This window comes from Cyprinus carpio, chromosome A11 (assembly GCF_018340385.1).
Source record: "Cyprinus carpio isolate SPL01 chromosome A11, ASM1834038v1, whole genome shotgun sequence".
In the NCBI taxonomy this organism is placed as follows: domain Eukaryota; kingdom Metazoa; phylum Chordata; class Actinopteri; order Cypriniformes; family Cyprinidae; genus Cyprinus; species Cyprinus carpio.
Window position 1 is genome coordinate 17,561,693 of NC_056582.1, and position 16,026 is coordinate 17,577,718.

Here is a 16,026-nt window from a genome sequence, read left to right on the forward strand (position 1 = left end):
TTGAAAGTTTGCCTCAGAGGTACTCTTTAACATAAACAAAATGGCACCATTTCGTCCGATGCCAAAGCAATTACTGTAGTGAAATTAGCTTTGGTCACTGTAACCCTCTATAGCGGGCCTGTATCTCCCTGAATTGTCTCCTGTCAAACTGAATTTGATTCGAGCAAGGGGGAAATAGCAAGGGCCCCAGTCCTGGCACGACTGCAGTAATTAAGTTCAAACGATGACTAGAAAATGGAGATCAGCTCTGTAATGAGAAAACAGCCGATTTCAGGGCAAGTGAGACCGCAGAGTTCCGTCCTAATTTCTGCACCCTGTGTTTATCTCTTTCCCCTCGCTTTCCACCTTAACACAGTTAAAGGCATTTTATGCATATGAGAAGTGAGGAGTTTAGTTCCCTGTTCACTGGGAGAGTGGGCGGAGTCTAATCAGGCACATCGGGCTTGGCAGGAGCCGAGCAGATTTGTAGAGAGAGTGCATTCATCAGATTAGCAGGGTTATATGAGGTAGGCAGGCAGCTGTTGTGATCTATATTAAGGCATGTCTTATGAGAGCCCCAGCTTTGACTGTAGAGTTTGCCAGGCATCAATCACTTGTAACAGCATTTTAGACTCTTTCTGACACACTTTGTTCAGCTCACATGGAGTTGTCTCTCTCAGTGTGAATGCTGATTTAAATAGACTCAAAGAGATGCAAGTGCAGAAGTTTGCAGAGATTGAGAAACTAAATGCACACATTTTGCACCCATGCTTCTTTTCAGAAGCTCGCTTGTTCATGCATTTTCCACCAAAATGGTGCCTGGGCCAAAAGCTGGTTTGATTCCATTACCACAAATCCAGCACACAAACACAAACTCTAGGAATCTTTCTTGTAATTTTGAGAGTATATTTTAACACCCAAAGTAATGTAATTCACCGTCTATGCATCACAAATTGGCTTTGTGAAGTCTGAAGGTATGTATATCTAATAACATTTGAGTAGTATTTCTAGATGTTTTGTGTAAGATTGGAATGGAAAATAGTCACTGGAGTAGCTTTGCAACACAACAAAGTAGCTTTGCTTTATATGCCCAAGCACTTTAAATTGGAGTGGATTTTGGTTGGCTGTCAACGGCAATGTTCCTTTGTGTTGTTAGTGTTATAGTTGTGGTGTGGACTTCCCTATTCTAATATAATTAGAATGATTATTTTGGACTTTATAGTTACAATTATCATTCTTGGTGGCAACGGGCCTTTGGTCTAGAACAAAACTCGGTCCTGGAAGGCCGGTGTCCTGCAGAGTTTAGCTCCAACCCTAATCAAAACAAAACTGAACAAGCTAATCAAGGTCTCACTAGGTATACTTGAAACTTCCAGACCCTAAACACATTCAAGGATACTGACAGAGAAATGGATAGTGTATTCTGAGGAGGTTCTTTCACCTCAGCTGTGTGTTGGATTCTCCCCTTCATCAGTCATTTACACACACATGCACGGATGCTGACACTATGGCTAACAGCAAAGTCTGTGTGTGTGGGTAACCCCCATCCTTTCATGTTCTTTCTCTCCCTGTACTCTCTTCACCTTTATTTTGTGTGTGTGTGTGTATATTCATGAGAATTTACAAGTCAGCACCCTGCTGTTTACTGTTTAAAAGTCCAACTCAACAATGAAAATTCTCATTTACTCACCCTCATGCTGTTCCAAACCTGTATGAATACTGTAAATTACTAAAGAAATTGTGGAGTGTACTGTATGTAGTTATCAGTACTTTCCACAATTCGTTTTAGTAATTTACAGTATTCATACAGGTTTGGAACAGCATGAGGGTGAGTAAATGAGAATTTTCATTGTTGAGTTGGACTTTTATGTGAAATACAAACCAAAATTTAAGACACTATTCAATGTCTCTGTATCTCTGATGCTCTCACAGCCAGTAGCAGCTTTATACACTGTGTGAGATCAACAGTACTGGGAGTGACTGGGGCAGTGGTTTTAACTCACTTTCGATTAAATTCATCAGTGGTGTACGTACGTTAACAGGGATTGCTATTGATTCAGACTGAAGTTACACCTTTTCAGTATTTATTCAGCATTGTGAGATTTACTTGTATCTCTAGCGGCACTGTATCCAAAAAAAATCAATATCATCACAATATAGTGCATCCTTTAAAGTGTCTCAGACAATTGAAACTATCATCTCTACTCATTAAAAACAGGTTTTGTGACCTGTGTGTTACAATTCAACCTATATGTGAATAAAGGTAATCATAATTCTTTAGAAAACCTCCATGTTTTTTATGCTTGCTTGCTTGCTTCTTTAGCAAACTGACCTTTTCTATAGCTATGATAATGAAGTGTGTAAAAGCACATAATAATGCCATTCAATGCGGAAACATACATTTCTTCTGTTGTGACGTTTCTCTAAGAGCCTGTTCTTGTCAGTAATTCTTCTATCATGATGTTCAGTCAGGGATTAGACCAGCTCTTATGTTATTATTTTCTATTATGCTGCTGAATAGGCATGATGGAACATCCTCAGCCTTCTGCACATTTTCCACAGAGCTGTTATTGAACATCTAATAACTAGTTCACTCAGCGTTCAGGGTAGGCCCATCTGCTCCTGAACGATGACTCGCGCCGGAGCTGTCGTACACCGAAGTGCTGTCTACTTAATCGCCGAGCCTGTTGACAATCTCTTGCTCTAAACTGCTATCGATGCTTTACCCGGTGGCTGCGTGAGAGGTTGCATTGACTTACCTGTCACATGCAGTCCAGATGAGGCTTCTGGTCACAAACGGAGCACGTTAGATAAGACCTCCTTCAGTTTAGTGCTTCTGAAGTGTTGAAACGACATCTGTGCAATACCGCCGCATCCCAGTGTAGGTGCCTACCGCTGACATCACATTGTGTAGAAAGCCCAACTGAGCAAGGGCTCAGAAACAAGCCTTAATGTGAATTATTTAGTTGCCTTATTTTCTTTGTCAGTGAGGACTTTTACTATATCAAATTGGATACTTGAGTAGCATAGGAAGGTCAATACCTTCAAGCAAAGTGTTTTGAAATGTGTAGAATTTGCATTTACCCAACATCAGTGATAGCTAACAAGTCGCAAACAGTGAATTAGAAGTCTGAAAGCGTTGAAGGTAGGGCAGGGTCATTATGAATCCCCCTCTTGTATTAGTGTTGATATTGATGTCCGTGCTGCCGAGCGTGAGGTCACGCTCTGCTGCTTTTCATTCTCCCGTAATTCTAATGAAAGTGTTTAAAGCGCTCTGTGTGTGTGCACAGTCACAGGGATGTGGAGAGGAAAGCTGATTTAGCCCACCTTCCATCTCACTATCCTCTTCCCCTCGTCAGGATTTACTGTGATCGCAGACTGTGGCCGTAATCCGCTGCACGCAATGGGGAATAAGCCTCGTTATCATGTGACTTATACTCTGTTCTGACCCGCCGTCAATAGCCATATTTCCTTCTCATTTGAAGGACCACTGCTGCAAGTATGGATCTGTTCGAGATCTGTGAGCTGTGCAGAAAATAGACCGCAAAGTATACTTTAGCCATTCACAAAGGTTTTTTTCTTTTTTCTCAATCCCTTAGAGCAGGTGTGAACAGAGGTTTTCCATGAAACAAATATTAGATATGATGGTGAAATGTAATTGACACACACACATACATACCCTATTTTATATTTACATTTCTTATAATTTTTTTATTTTATACATTTTACACATTACTTACAGTACTTATACCCTTATTCAAATTATTGAATCATGAATTCTAGTTATTCCTCAGCTGTCTTTATCTCTCCATTTGTGTTGAACTCCCTCTCCCCACTCTTTCTTTCTGCCTTTTCTCATTAAACCTGTTCGTCTTTTGCCTCTTACACCTTACCTTTGTGTAAGCTGTGCCACTGGCTCTTTTCTGCACACTTAGAAATACATCCATTATCTGGAAAAGGCTTTTAAGGCTGCAGAGAGAAAGAGGGCTGAAGAAAGAGGCATATGAAGTGTTAGGACAAGGTGACTGCTCTAATGATGTTACTTTCTGATAGCTTGGTCTGATTGCCCGAGTGTTCTTCTTACACCTAGAAAAGTAGCCCTCATCAAACCAAAGAGGAGTTATAGATTTCTAACAACCTTCTTCAACCACTAATGGTCCAAAAAGAAAAGAAAGGGGAAATTTTGCTCTGTTCTTGCCCCACACAGATTTTCTTGTAAGTGAGTGACGTGACATACAGCCAAGTATGGTGACACATACTCAGAATTCGTGCTCTGCATTTAACCCATCCAAAGTGCACACACACAGCAGTGAACACACAGCTGGAGCAGTGGGCAGCCATTTATCCTGCGGTGCCCGGGGACACCTCAGTCGTGGTATTGCCAGCCCGAGACTCGAACTCACAACCTTAGGGTTAGGAGTCAAACTCTCTAACCATTAGGCCACAACTTCCCCAGACATCTGAAGTGCTCAGAACATTGTGGAAACATGGGAATAAAATGCCTTAGTTTATGAGAGGTCTCTTTTTACAGTTCCAGTAGTACCAACTCAATTCTGTACCCACTTGAAGTCACCCGTTTCCAAACGCTCCAGTGTGTTTTTATGTGTGTGCTCTGGTTTTGAATTACAAAGCCAAAAGTTTCTATTTACAATGTGTTTTGCAGCGTTGAGTACTGTAGCAAATTAAAGGCATCTCTGTTGAATGCAGTGGCCAATCAGAGGTGTTTACTGTAGGTTAGTCAGAATCCCCTCTGATCTAATTTTTGTTTTTGCAAGTTTGTGTAGTTCTACACGCTCACAGATCTTATGACAAGACAAAAGGAAAGCATTCACGATGTAAGTTATTCATTGTGTAGTTAGTTATTGATTATATCAGGAGTTTCCGCGTGAGTAAACTCGGTAAGTTGCGTAATCATTGATGGTGATAACTGTAGCAATGGGAAGGAACGAACTATCTGACAAGCCGATGTCAAAACAGAGCTGTGCTTTAAGTGATGCAGAGTAAATTCAGAGTAACAAAACCACAGCAGCAACAAGTCTGTGTTGCAGGTAAAAATAACTTAAAGCTCTCCTTTGATGTGTCCTTTTTTAAGCAACGTTTGAAAATTTTAAATTTTAAATTAAATCTAAAACAAATGACACATTTATTTAATTATTATACCACTAATAATTAACTTAATTTGTAGTTAATTAGTTAAGTATTTAAATTAAAAATAATTAAATTATGAGACTTTGTGCCTTCCTGCATGTCTTTGTCACAAAGTCATTTCATATGATTTCAGCTAGCTTAAGCATCAAGTAATTTGGGATGGGTCAGTCATATTCTTGATTATCATTGGACTTCCCAGCGAGAACCATGTGACTGGCACCATGGACTATTCTTGATTACAATTATACTTCCCAGAAAGAAAATGACCCGCAGAATACTTGATTATCATTGGACTTCCCAGCGAGAAAATGATCTGGAGCATACATCCAAGTCTACCAGCACTTGTTTCAGGGATGGGTCCTGGAATGTCCTTGAGTGGCCATATCAGCCTCTAGATTCAATCCCATTGAAAATCTTTGATGGGATTTGAAACAAGTGTTAGCAGCACAGAAAGCACAAAATGTCAGTGAGCGGGAAGCTTTTCACATGAGCAGTGGGCTGAGAGTCCAACAGAGAGGTGTCAGGATCCTCTGAACATTTGCCAGAAGCATTCATTGGAGGCTATGAAGAGTAAAGAATGCTCCGCCAAATACTTTTTGACTTTTGGGATTGAATAGTTTTGCACATGGACATTTGTAGAGATTCAACTTAGTTCTCAAAATCATTCAAATCTCTATTTATGAACTGATCACAAAGTCTCTAATATCATGCCACTCAAATTTATTCATTGCAAATAAAATTCAATTTGATGGACAGAGTGTATAACTGACTCCTGTGTGTTTGTGTATATATATATATATATATATATATATACATCATGGGTAAAATATATAATATATATTAAACTGATACATTTTTGAATGAATAGAATGTTCTCTTTTATTAACTGAATGTTTATTGTTTTTTTTAACAGAAATAACACATCAAAATTACATGTGTGTGATATATATATATATATATATATACATCATTTTACTGTCCCAAAATGATTAAATGGTAATATATATATATATATATATATATATACATCATTTTACTGTCCCAAAATGATTAAATGGTAGTGTATGTTATACTAATGTTTGTTAATCAAAGTTCACTTATAATTTATATACAACTTTTATTCACTTAAAACTTTTTACTTATAACTTTTTCCTGTTTTTGAAGTCAGGCTTCTGTCAGGTTGTTGAGTTGTAAACATTTAAATGTATAACACAACACAAAACCTAAAGAACTGAAATGAACTGAAACGTTGCCACAGAACACTGAACATCTATTCGCTTCAGACTTTCCTTGTTTCCTCAGTCTGCTCTATCTCTGTCTTTTTTTCTCTCTAGCAAGCAGTGAAGGAGAATGCAAGGAGAAGAGAGGCGGAGGAGAAGCAGAGAAAAGCGAGGATAGCCAGAGAGAAGGCGGAACGAGAGAAGCAGGAGCGGCAGATGAAGAAGAAGAGACTGCTGGAGGTCAACACAGGTGAGATGTTTATCAGTTACTAACTGAAAGTTTTCACGAGAGTGAGCTTTAGAAAAATCACCTTTGAAGATGGATGAAACGAGTCCCTGCACACGTTCCTAGGAGCTTGTTTTAAACCGACAGAAGAAAGACACAAGTGAGAGCGTATGTGTGTCCTGTTGTCAATCTGTTACCATGTGAACAGCCCATCACTGTTATAATACCCCCCCCACACACACACACAGAATAGAAATTCAATGCTGTGACTTTCACGATGTTGAAGACTTTACTTTGTAGTGACTCTCAGTTCTGAATCAAGCTGATCTGCATTTACACACATTCTATAATGTTTACGCAGGCTTTCAGGCACATTTATCTGAGCGAGCATCAACATCATGATGATACGCAATGCATGATGATATTATAGATGTGATTGGATTACAAAAAGGTTCTGTGCACTCATGAGACACACACATGAAATGAGTTTGCTATAATATATGTTGCCACTCGTACTTGCCTCCTGCAGTTTGAGGAATGTGTGTGAGGATGTACACGCACGCAGCGGGCTCACAGTGTTCACTGGGATGAGTTTTGTGTCCGTATCAGGTCTCACGCTGAGTCAATACAGCAGAAGTGTGTTCTTCATGCACTTAATAGAAAAAACACAACATAAAACCACACTTACAAATGATAATATTGAGTGTGGCGTGATGAGGAGCCAGTAGTGAATGTGGTGTTTGATTATGGTAAGATGTGAGGTGATAGTTGACCGTGGGACATGAAGTATAGTGCAAGGGTGAGGGGCAAAAATGGGACTATGTGGCAAGAGTTAGGGATATATGATGTGTTGGCAGTCATAGTACTATCAGCCAATAAATGTGATTTCACTTTTATAGTGTTGACCAGATAAGTGAAATAGGCAGATATTTTTTTAAGATGACAAATTATAGCACAATAATCTTGGGCGACTATTTCTGGCTAGCCTAGCTATTGTTAAAAAAATATAAATACATTAAAAATAAATGAAAATATTTATTCAGAGCCTGTATGATTTAGTCTATAGAACACAGGAATTTAAATAATAATACATTTTATTATATATATATATATATATATATATATATATATAATATATATATATTATATATATATATATATATATATATATATATATATATATATATATATATATATATGTTTAAAGAGAGTTGCACATAAGCATGGATGATTTCTGTAATGGATCATAACAGGGCTTACATTTGAGCCTGTGTTTGTTAAACAGCGTAAGAAAATAGTTTTCTGCAGTTGTGGCTATTTCTAAATTAAAAGTAGTTTTCCAGTGTTCTGGAGACTTTTAATGTGAAAATTTTAAAAGTGCCACTCACAAAATGTTGACTGACATCTAAGATCGGCCATTGACTGTTGGCTTTAAAAATGAATCATAATCCCCCCAAATAAAACGATCAAATCTCACCGATCAGTAAGTAAGGCCTGTGCCTCGAAAGGTCAGTGACTCAAAGTTGGTATTGTTTTAACTTTAAACAGCACTTTAATGCTGTTGCTTGACACTTCAATCCATATAATTCAGTCCATTGAGGAACGTTGATGTGAGTCCTGTGAAAGTGTTTTCAGAGGTAAGCTATGAACTGGAGAATTAATATAATTTTTAAAAGACAGCCGCTGAAGCACACAAAACCATGCTTAATTTATTTCAAAAAAAAAAGCATAATCCTCGGTAGAATTGAATAAATCTGGATTTTTAAAAGACAGCCGCTGAAGCACATCTGATTCTGCTTGGTTTAGTTTCATTCATTTTTTTTCTCTCTTTCTCTTTTCTTTCTCTCTTTTTTTAAACTCTCTTGAAGGACTGCTGTCCTTCACTTTCATTTAAAACAAATCTCAGTGTTTAAGTCCCTAGAGCAGGTCTCTAATAAACCTTTTCAAGTTAATGTAGATTTCATTAGGTGTCTCATGAGTCATGACACAGTCATTCAGAACCAAAGTGCTTCTGTTTCAACTTAATGAGACTCTTCTGTAAGGGTTTACTGACATGTCACTGCTGTCTTTGCTCAACAGGGGGCACTACACATTACACACTATCCAGGCAGTCTGTGTCAGACTTATTTGTACATTGGATGAATTCAAGTCACAGACAGAGTTTCAGCCCTTTGCTTAACTCACTCGCCTCTCTGATTATATCCTGAAGACTTAAGACATAAGACTTTCTTCTTTGTTTTAGTCTTACTCTGTCTTATCTGGATTATATAGTTTCTCCGTTCTAATGTTATGCATCTCTGAGTGTAACTGAAGAAGGTTTCTTCTCTGTTTGGGTCCAAGTACACCAGTGCATCAACGGTCTGCATTGTATTTCTTTATTTTGCTTTGTTTGAGATTCTTCTTCTCACTTTAATTGTAAACTTCACTAAAGTTTTAATGAAAAATATGGTTTGTTCTAGCCTGTGGTCTAGTTTGTGTATATTATTTGCTCCAACTTTCTTACTGTTTGTCAGATCATTTATGTTTCATTCTAGAGTTGTTTATTCCAATAACAGTTAGGAAGACCAGCACTGACCCAAGTACATCAGCATTATTAGGAGGCCAATAATAGACAGTAATAATGGAGTAATGGCTTCTAAAAATTCAACTTTGTCACCACGGGAATAAATAACACTACTTTTTTTTTTTAATAAAAATAAAGTAAAATCTGCCTTGGTGATTATAAAAGACTTTTCAAAAACACACACACACACACACAAATCGTACTGACTCCGAACTTTGTTGTTGTATTTTAATACATTATTATTTGCCATTCTTCTGTTTAGTTGAAAACCTTGCATATTTGTAAATGAATTTTCTGTACATTTTAAGTCCGTTTTGGACAATGGTTATTTTGTTGTCATAATGGTAAATGAAAAATCACAATTTGAAGCCATTTCAAAGCTATATAGTGTTTTTTTTTCTTAAGCTTTATTATCCAGCTTCATTTCTAAAGTGTCCTGTGGGTGCTACTCTCTTTATCTCTCTTTTCTCATTCTTTCATCATCAATCAAACACCAGCAGTGTCCTCCTACAAGGACTGACTCCTCCACACCAGAGCATGCAGGCTCTTATAGTGAAGGACCAATCTCTCTCTCTCTCTCTCTCACTCTCTGTCTTTCTGCTTGCACTCCAGGATGACAAAGGTGAAGGAGTGTGTTCTAAATCAGATAGAAAGAGAGAGAGGTTCATGAGGTAGAGAGCATGTAAAGGAGTGAGTTAGTGTATGTGTGTTGAGCAGGCTTTGGCAGTCTCCCAACTGGTCTGAGTGTGTATAAACGTGGCTCTTTCAGGAGGCCTCAGGTGTCTCTTCAGCTAATACCGCTTCCTGTCCAGTCAACCAGTGTGATTGCTCTCTCTTGTCCACAGATGCTGAGCCTCAGAGCAGTCGTTCTTGCCCTGCAGCTCCCCAGCGCATGCTAATCAGTGTTATCGTAAAAATTAGCACAGGATAGACCAGAGCCAAAGAAGACTTTCTTACTTGAAGCATGAAAGCTCTGCTTGCTGCAATAGTCAGTGTTTTTGATCAGGCAGCCACTCAGGCAGCTAACTGCTACCTGTCACATGTAATTGCATCAGTGTTCCTGCTATTTTGCTGCAGTGTTTTGTTATTGCGGCCCTGTTGTCGTAAACTCAATCACTTACTCTGAGACCTCTGAGTCTGGACTTTCGTGTCTGTGCAACATGTGGAGGAAACAAAAAACTCACACACCTAGGAGTCCTGTCATTTCCCATCATACTCATTTTATAAGCACACATTATTTCAATCTCATTTGCCCTTCAGTCTAGTTAGCATGTGTGTTTTCATGAAGTCACCGTTTAGTGCCTGGGTGGTTAAGTTGCAGTTCAGTGCAAGCTCCCATTATAAACAGCTCTTTACACCGTACAGTACCTGGATGTTTTCTTTAACTTTTAGCACTTTTACACTATCATTCAAGTTTGTTTTGTCAACAAGTTTATTGTTGGTGAGATTTTTTTTTTTTAAAGAATACTTTATGCTTACCAAAGCTGCATTTAAAACAGGAATTTTATAAAATATTATTACAATTTAAAATAATGTTTAGGATTCTTTGATGATTAGAAGTTCAAACGATCAACATTTATTTGAAAATAAACCTTTTTAATAATGTAGAAGTCTTTTGATCAGTTCAATGCATCCTTACTGAATAAAATTCTTACAAAAAAAGAAAAAACTTACTGAACCCAAACTTCTGAACAGTATTGGTTTATTTTTTTTCGGCTTTAATTGTTGCATTTTATAATAAATAAATTTTTATTGTTAATGTAATATTCATTATTTTTGTGTATATAAGATAAGTGGCATGCTAGCTATTAAATGAGTCAGCGTTTAATTTTTTTTTTTGTTTGTTTGTTTGTTTTCAAGAACGTAATTTTCACCACAGAATGCTACTTAGCACGTGATTTTGACTTGTGATGGAAATTACGGAAGGAAAAAAAAAACAACATTTTTAAAAGTCTATAGGGCCAAAAGTATACATAGTGCAATAAACACTCAAATACATAATTTAAAACTTGGCTATTCATGCTTCGAGTAGACATGTCTGTGAGTGGTTGCAACCATTGCAAAAAGAAAACATGTTGCAAATAGAGTATTTAACTGTAACGAGTAAAAAAAAAAAAAAAAAATTAATGAACACTGTTCCCAATTATTTAATTGCTGCAATTATTTTTCGATTAATTGTGCAGCCTTAAGTGGCAAGGAAATAGTTTTTTTTTTTTTTTTAAGCACTCATCCTGGCTCAGGTGCAGCAGCAGACACAGACAGAGGGGCGACATCAAAGAGCTTCTCAGAGAATGTCGCCTTCAAAGAGAGACCATCTCTGCTTCCTTTTCCCCCTTCTGCTTTCTATCACAAATCTCTTTCACACCAATTAGTTTCTAATCATGTTCCTCTTTATCTCTCTTTTCTTTCCTGCATTCAGAGCTCTGATGTGACACGCATGTGCCAGCAGTGAGTGTGTGTGTGTGTGTGTGCGCGCGTGCAGCTCTTTAACACATGGGGCTGCACTAAGCGCAGTGTGTGCACTGCTTTAGAAAAGAGAACAAACGGCTGTTTTTTTTTTGTTTTGTTTTTTTTTTCAAAAATAATAACAATTCTCCCTCTCTCTCTCTTTATCTCTCACTCACAATTTTTGATGATGTCTGTCTCCCGTCAGAAGTCAGACAGCACAAATAGGCTCTTTTGTGTTTCCAGGTTACCGTTGCCACTTCTCCTGTTCGTCTCCACAGAGACTGTCAATTAAAGCGCCATGGTAATCTGAACAGCCCCAGTGAGAGAGGCGAAGCTCTGTATGCGTTAGGGTTAGCGTAAGCGGGCCGCTCTTTGGAGGGTGTAATAAATTGGTTTGGCACTGTTAGCAGGAGAGGAAGCTGAGCACTAGTTTCCTCTGAAATGTTTTGGAGCCACACACACACTGAGAGAGTGATGATTCAAGACCAGACCGGAAGAGTAGAGGGAACTACATGAACATGTTTTCAGAGAGAGGGGAGGGTCTCTGTGCTTGTTGAAAGCAACATACCAGACATCTAACAGAATTAGGCCACATATACATAGACACGGAGCAAACACAGTCTCCCGTGCTCTTCCTAATTCCAGCAAGTGCTGTAAAAGCCCAGCATTCAGGCTACTCTGTGCCAAATATCGGCTTTCCTCCAGGAAGAAGCCACAGTGGGGCTCCCAGCTCCCTGGAGCTCAGAAACGAGTTGATGAAACTGACTCTGAACCCTACAGCCTATAAGGAGTATATACTTAGACAAATGCAGTGAAAGCTTAGTGAAATATTTCAAAAGAAATCAAGCCACACAAAGAGACTGGAATTTAACAGGAAGAATTTCACTCAGCATGTGTGTCGCTACAAGTAATTTGTTACTACACACACACACACAAGAAAAAAAAACTGCTCGATGGCCACTTTCACAGCCTGTAGGAACTTTAATATACAGCTACATGAGCAGGATTTTGGACCAATGAGATTTCTCAGTGGGTGGAGTTACCTAGCACAATGCTAAAGCTGAGACAAACTCAGATTTACATTAAAGAGCTGTTATTGCTTGCTGATTATGTTGTTTGTGCACTCTATACATAATATAATGTCTATGATTTTTTTATTATATTTTATATTCTAATGTTTGTATATTAAAAATATTTGTATATTATATAAAAAACAGAGGGAATGCATCCAACTTAATTTATTGTATGCAATTAGTTAATCCCCACATGTTTTTATATATTATAAAAAATATATTATGATATATACTTTATATGTGAACTGTGTAACAGCATCCCTTTGGGTTTCCTCTCAGGTCCAATATTGCTATGGCTGCCCAGTCCATCAATAGCAACTTGTTTGCAAAATCTGCATCACATTAGTGATCCAAAGTGATCTGAATGTTTGTATGTTATCAGCTTCTGTGTTCTCTGGGTATCAAACCCATGATTTTGGCATCATTACCGCTCTGCTAGGTTCACAAATCATGAGTTTCTATAAGATTTTTGTAATACATTGAACCTTCTAGCTCTCAGATTAACTCCTGCTGAGCTTATGCATGAGATCCAACAATATTCTCTTCATCTTTCACTGACGTTTCCTTCTTTCTTTAAGAATATTGAAAATATTTGACCTTTACGCTCCAGAAAAGGTTTAAAATCAGAATATGCACCTGACAAATCAGATTAGCAGGTGGCATTTTGTCAAAGCCATAGCAGACAGGCAGCTGAGCAAATGTGCTCTTTGTATCTGTTCAGGAAAATATGATGTGAAAGATGAGAACAAGAAAAGAGGGTTGATGAAAGATTATAGGGGAGGTAATTGCTGTCTTTATTATTTGTCATCTGTTTCACCCTCTTCAGATAAACATGAGAGAGAATGGATGTGAACTATGAGCACCTCTGTGTATGTCAGAAATGATTGTGCTGTTCTGTCATTTTAGCTCATCCCATGCAGACACCCGTCCAGCTTCTCGACACATTTGTTTGATCTCAGATCAGCGAATATCATGTGTTTCTGTGATGTGTATTGAACAGCTCATAAATCTGAGCAGGACTGAAGTGTAGCTTCTCCTTTAAGGCCAATTCACACCTCTCCGACAGAACACGTCTGATGCTGTTTGCATGGTTCTGTTTTTGTGCTGTAAATTGGCCTTTAAAATATCTTCTACTCCCATTATAGCATGTGTTCCTAAATTGTGATTGTGTAGCTATTAAGAGCAAATGCATCTAAAGGACTTTCACTTTGCTAGCAGCAGGGCTTCAACAGAAGTGTACCGCTTTGACCTCTAGAAGAAAAGCATCACAGATGGTGTCGCGGAAGGGCAGTTTCATAGGTTGCTAGTAGGGCTGCACGATATCGGAAAAAACTCTGGAATTTTTTTTTTTGTTTGTTTTTCTGTGATACATTGCGATATGAAAAAATAAATAAATCACCAGATGACTTGAATAGCTCTATTTTTTTTGGAGGGGGGGGATCAACGATTGGGGTGATTATGTAGGCAAGCAAATCAGCATAGGAAATAAACAAATTACAAGCATAGATTAATATAACAGAACAAAAATACAAATGAAATAAACAGTGCTTTGTATTTTTAAGGCAAGTCTAACAGTATTCAGGTGCAGAAATTGAATAATTGAATAATCAAATGTAAAATAACACTGTGTAGTCTTCACTGTATAAATTAAATCTTCTTAATCTGTGCTAAAGCTACAAAAGTGATTTTTCCTCTGTGTTTTGTTGTTTGATTAACATGACACAGAAAGCAACAGGTACATTAAACTGCTGTGAATATATTGTTATCCTCTTTCTTTCTTAATTGTTTACCTTCACCTAAGCCATGAGCAACTGTTTTTACAAGGATACTTGAGGTATGCATTTTGACACAGTTTCACACGTTTGTGTCATTTTAGGCACAAATAGTAGCGGAAGTGAACTGAATTCAGAGTTCACATGCATCTGTGTGGCTCTCACCGTGTCTACAACGGACACAAGCAGCAAGGTGCGACTGACTACACTGGATGCGGCATGACACGACAAATCCCCGACAGTAAATTGATGCACCCTATTGCACTTTCGTGGTTTCTGCCATTGCTAAGCAACCGTGACCTGCGCTCTCATCAACGATGTGGAAGTTTCAACAAAGGATAAATGGATTTTCCAGCACTGAAAATCGCTTGCAGTAGCTCTGCTACTAAATATGTTTAAAAATGGGTATCTCTGTACTGCTGTCATGTTCGGTGTAGACACAGTGTTTGTGTGTGAGCAAAGAAAACGATCAGTATAAATATGACGATCAGTATACTAAACATTTCACATCCTTTGATGTGACTATCATGGATGCGCACATTGCGATATCGATGCTGAAACGATATATCGTGCAGCCCTAGTTGCTAGGTTGAACAAAATCTGAAAGTAATTGAAATACATCACACACAAAAACGCTGGAAAAAAGATCACCCTTCTTGTGTCAGTATTTTGTTAAACTACCATTTGCTTTAATTACAGCCTTTAGTCTGTTGGGATTTTCTCTACTAACTTCGCACATCTAGACTGTGCAATATTTGCCCACTCTTCTTTGCAGAACTGCTTAAGTTCAGTTTAATTTGATGGTGACCGTTTGTGGACTGCAATCTTCAAGTCATTCCACAGATTTTCAAAGTGGGTATAAGTTTGGGCTCTGATGAGGCCACACAAGGACATTCACCTTATCTCTCCTCCAACCACTGTGTGCTCAGTTTTGCTGTGTGCTTTGGGTCATTGTCATGTTGGAAGGTAAACCTTTTTTTCCATTGACAGCTTTCTGGCAGAGGGCAGCAGATTTTCCTCAAGAATTTGATGGTGTTTTGCCCCATCCATTTTTCCTTCTTTCCTGACAAGTGCTTCAGTGACTGCTGCAGAGAAACACCCCCATAAAAGGATATTACCAACTCCATGCTTTACTGTAGGAATGCTGTTATCTGGATGGTGTGCTCTTTTTCGTTTTGGCAAAGCTCAGTCGTGACTACATGTGGCCTTGCTTGAGAACTCCCTTTTTTTCTTGCAATCCTCCCATAAAAGCCACATTTGTGGAGAATTTGTGATGTTGTCACATGCACACAATGACCACTCTGTGTCATAAATTCCTGCAACTGCTTCAGAGTTGCTGTAGGCCTCTTTGTAGCCTCCCTGATCAGTTTCCTCCTGGCTCTTTTATCCAGATCCAGGGAGGGTCTGTGTTGTACCAAATACCTTTCGCTTCTTAATAATAGAGTTCACTGTGTTTCTAGGGATTGATAAAGCCTTTGAAGGGAGGGATTATTTTCTATACCCACTGTAGATGTATAGGTTTTATTTGAGGAGCGGCTGCTCTCTCTTTCTCTGCCTTTCTCTCCAGTTTGAGTGCTTTTATTCACTCTCTCTTGTA

At 38.3% G+C, this 16,026-nt stretch overlaps 1 protein-coding gene across 4 annotated transcripts in view; it reads left to right on the forward strand.

Annotated features, from left to right (window-relative positions):
- LOC109107504 (protein diaphanous homolog 3-like) overlaps positions 1-16,026 on the forward strand; it is a 280,378-nt gene that overhangs the window by 207,215 nt on the left and 57,137 nt on the right. For all 4 annotated transcript variants that reach the window (XM_042766599.1, XM_042766602.1, XM_042766600.1 and 1 more), the window contains one exon: positions 6,462-6,597. In XM_042766599.1, coding sequence (XP_042622533.1) covers positions 6,462-6,597 — 136 coding nt within the window. The remainder of the gene's footprint in view (positions 1-6,461; positions 6,598-16,026) is intronic.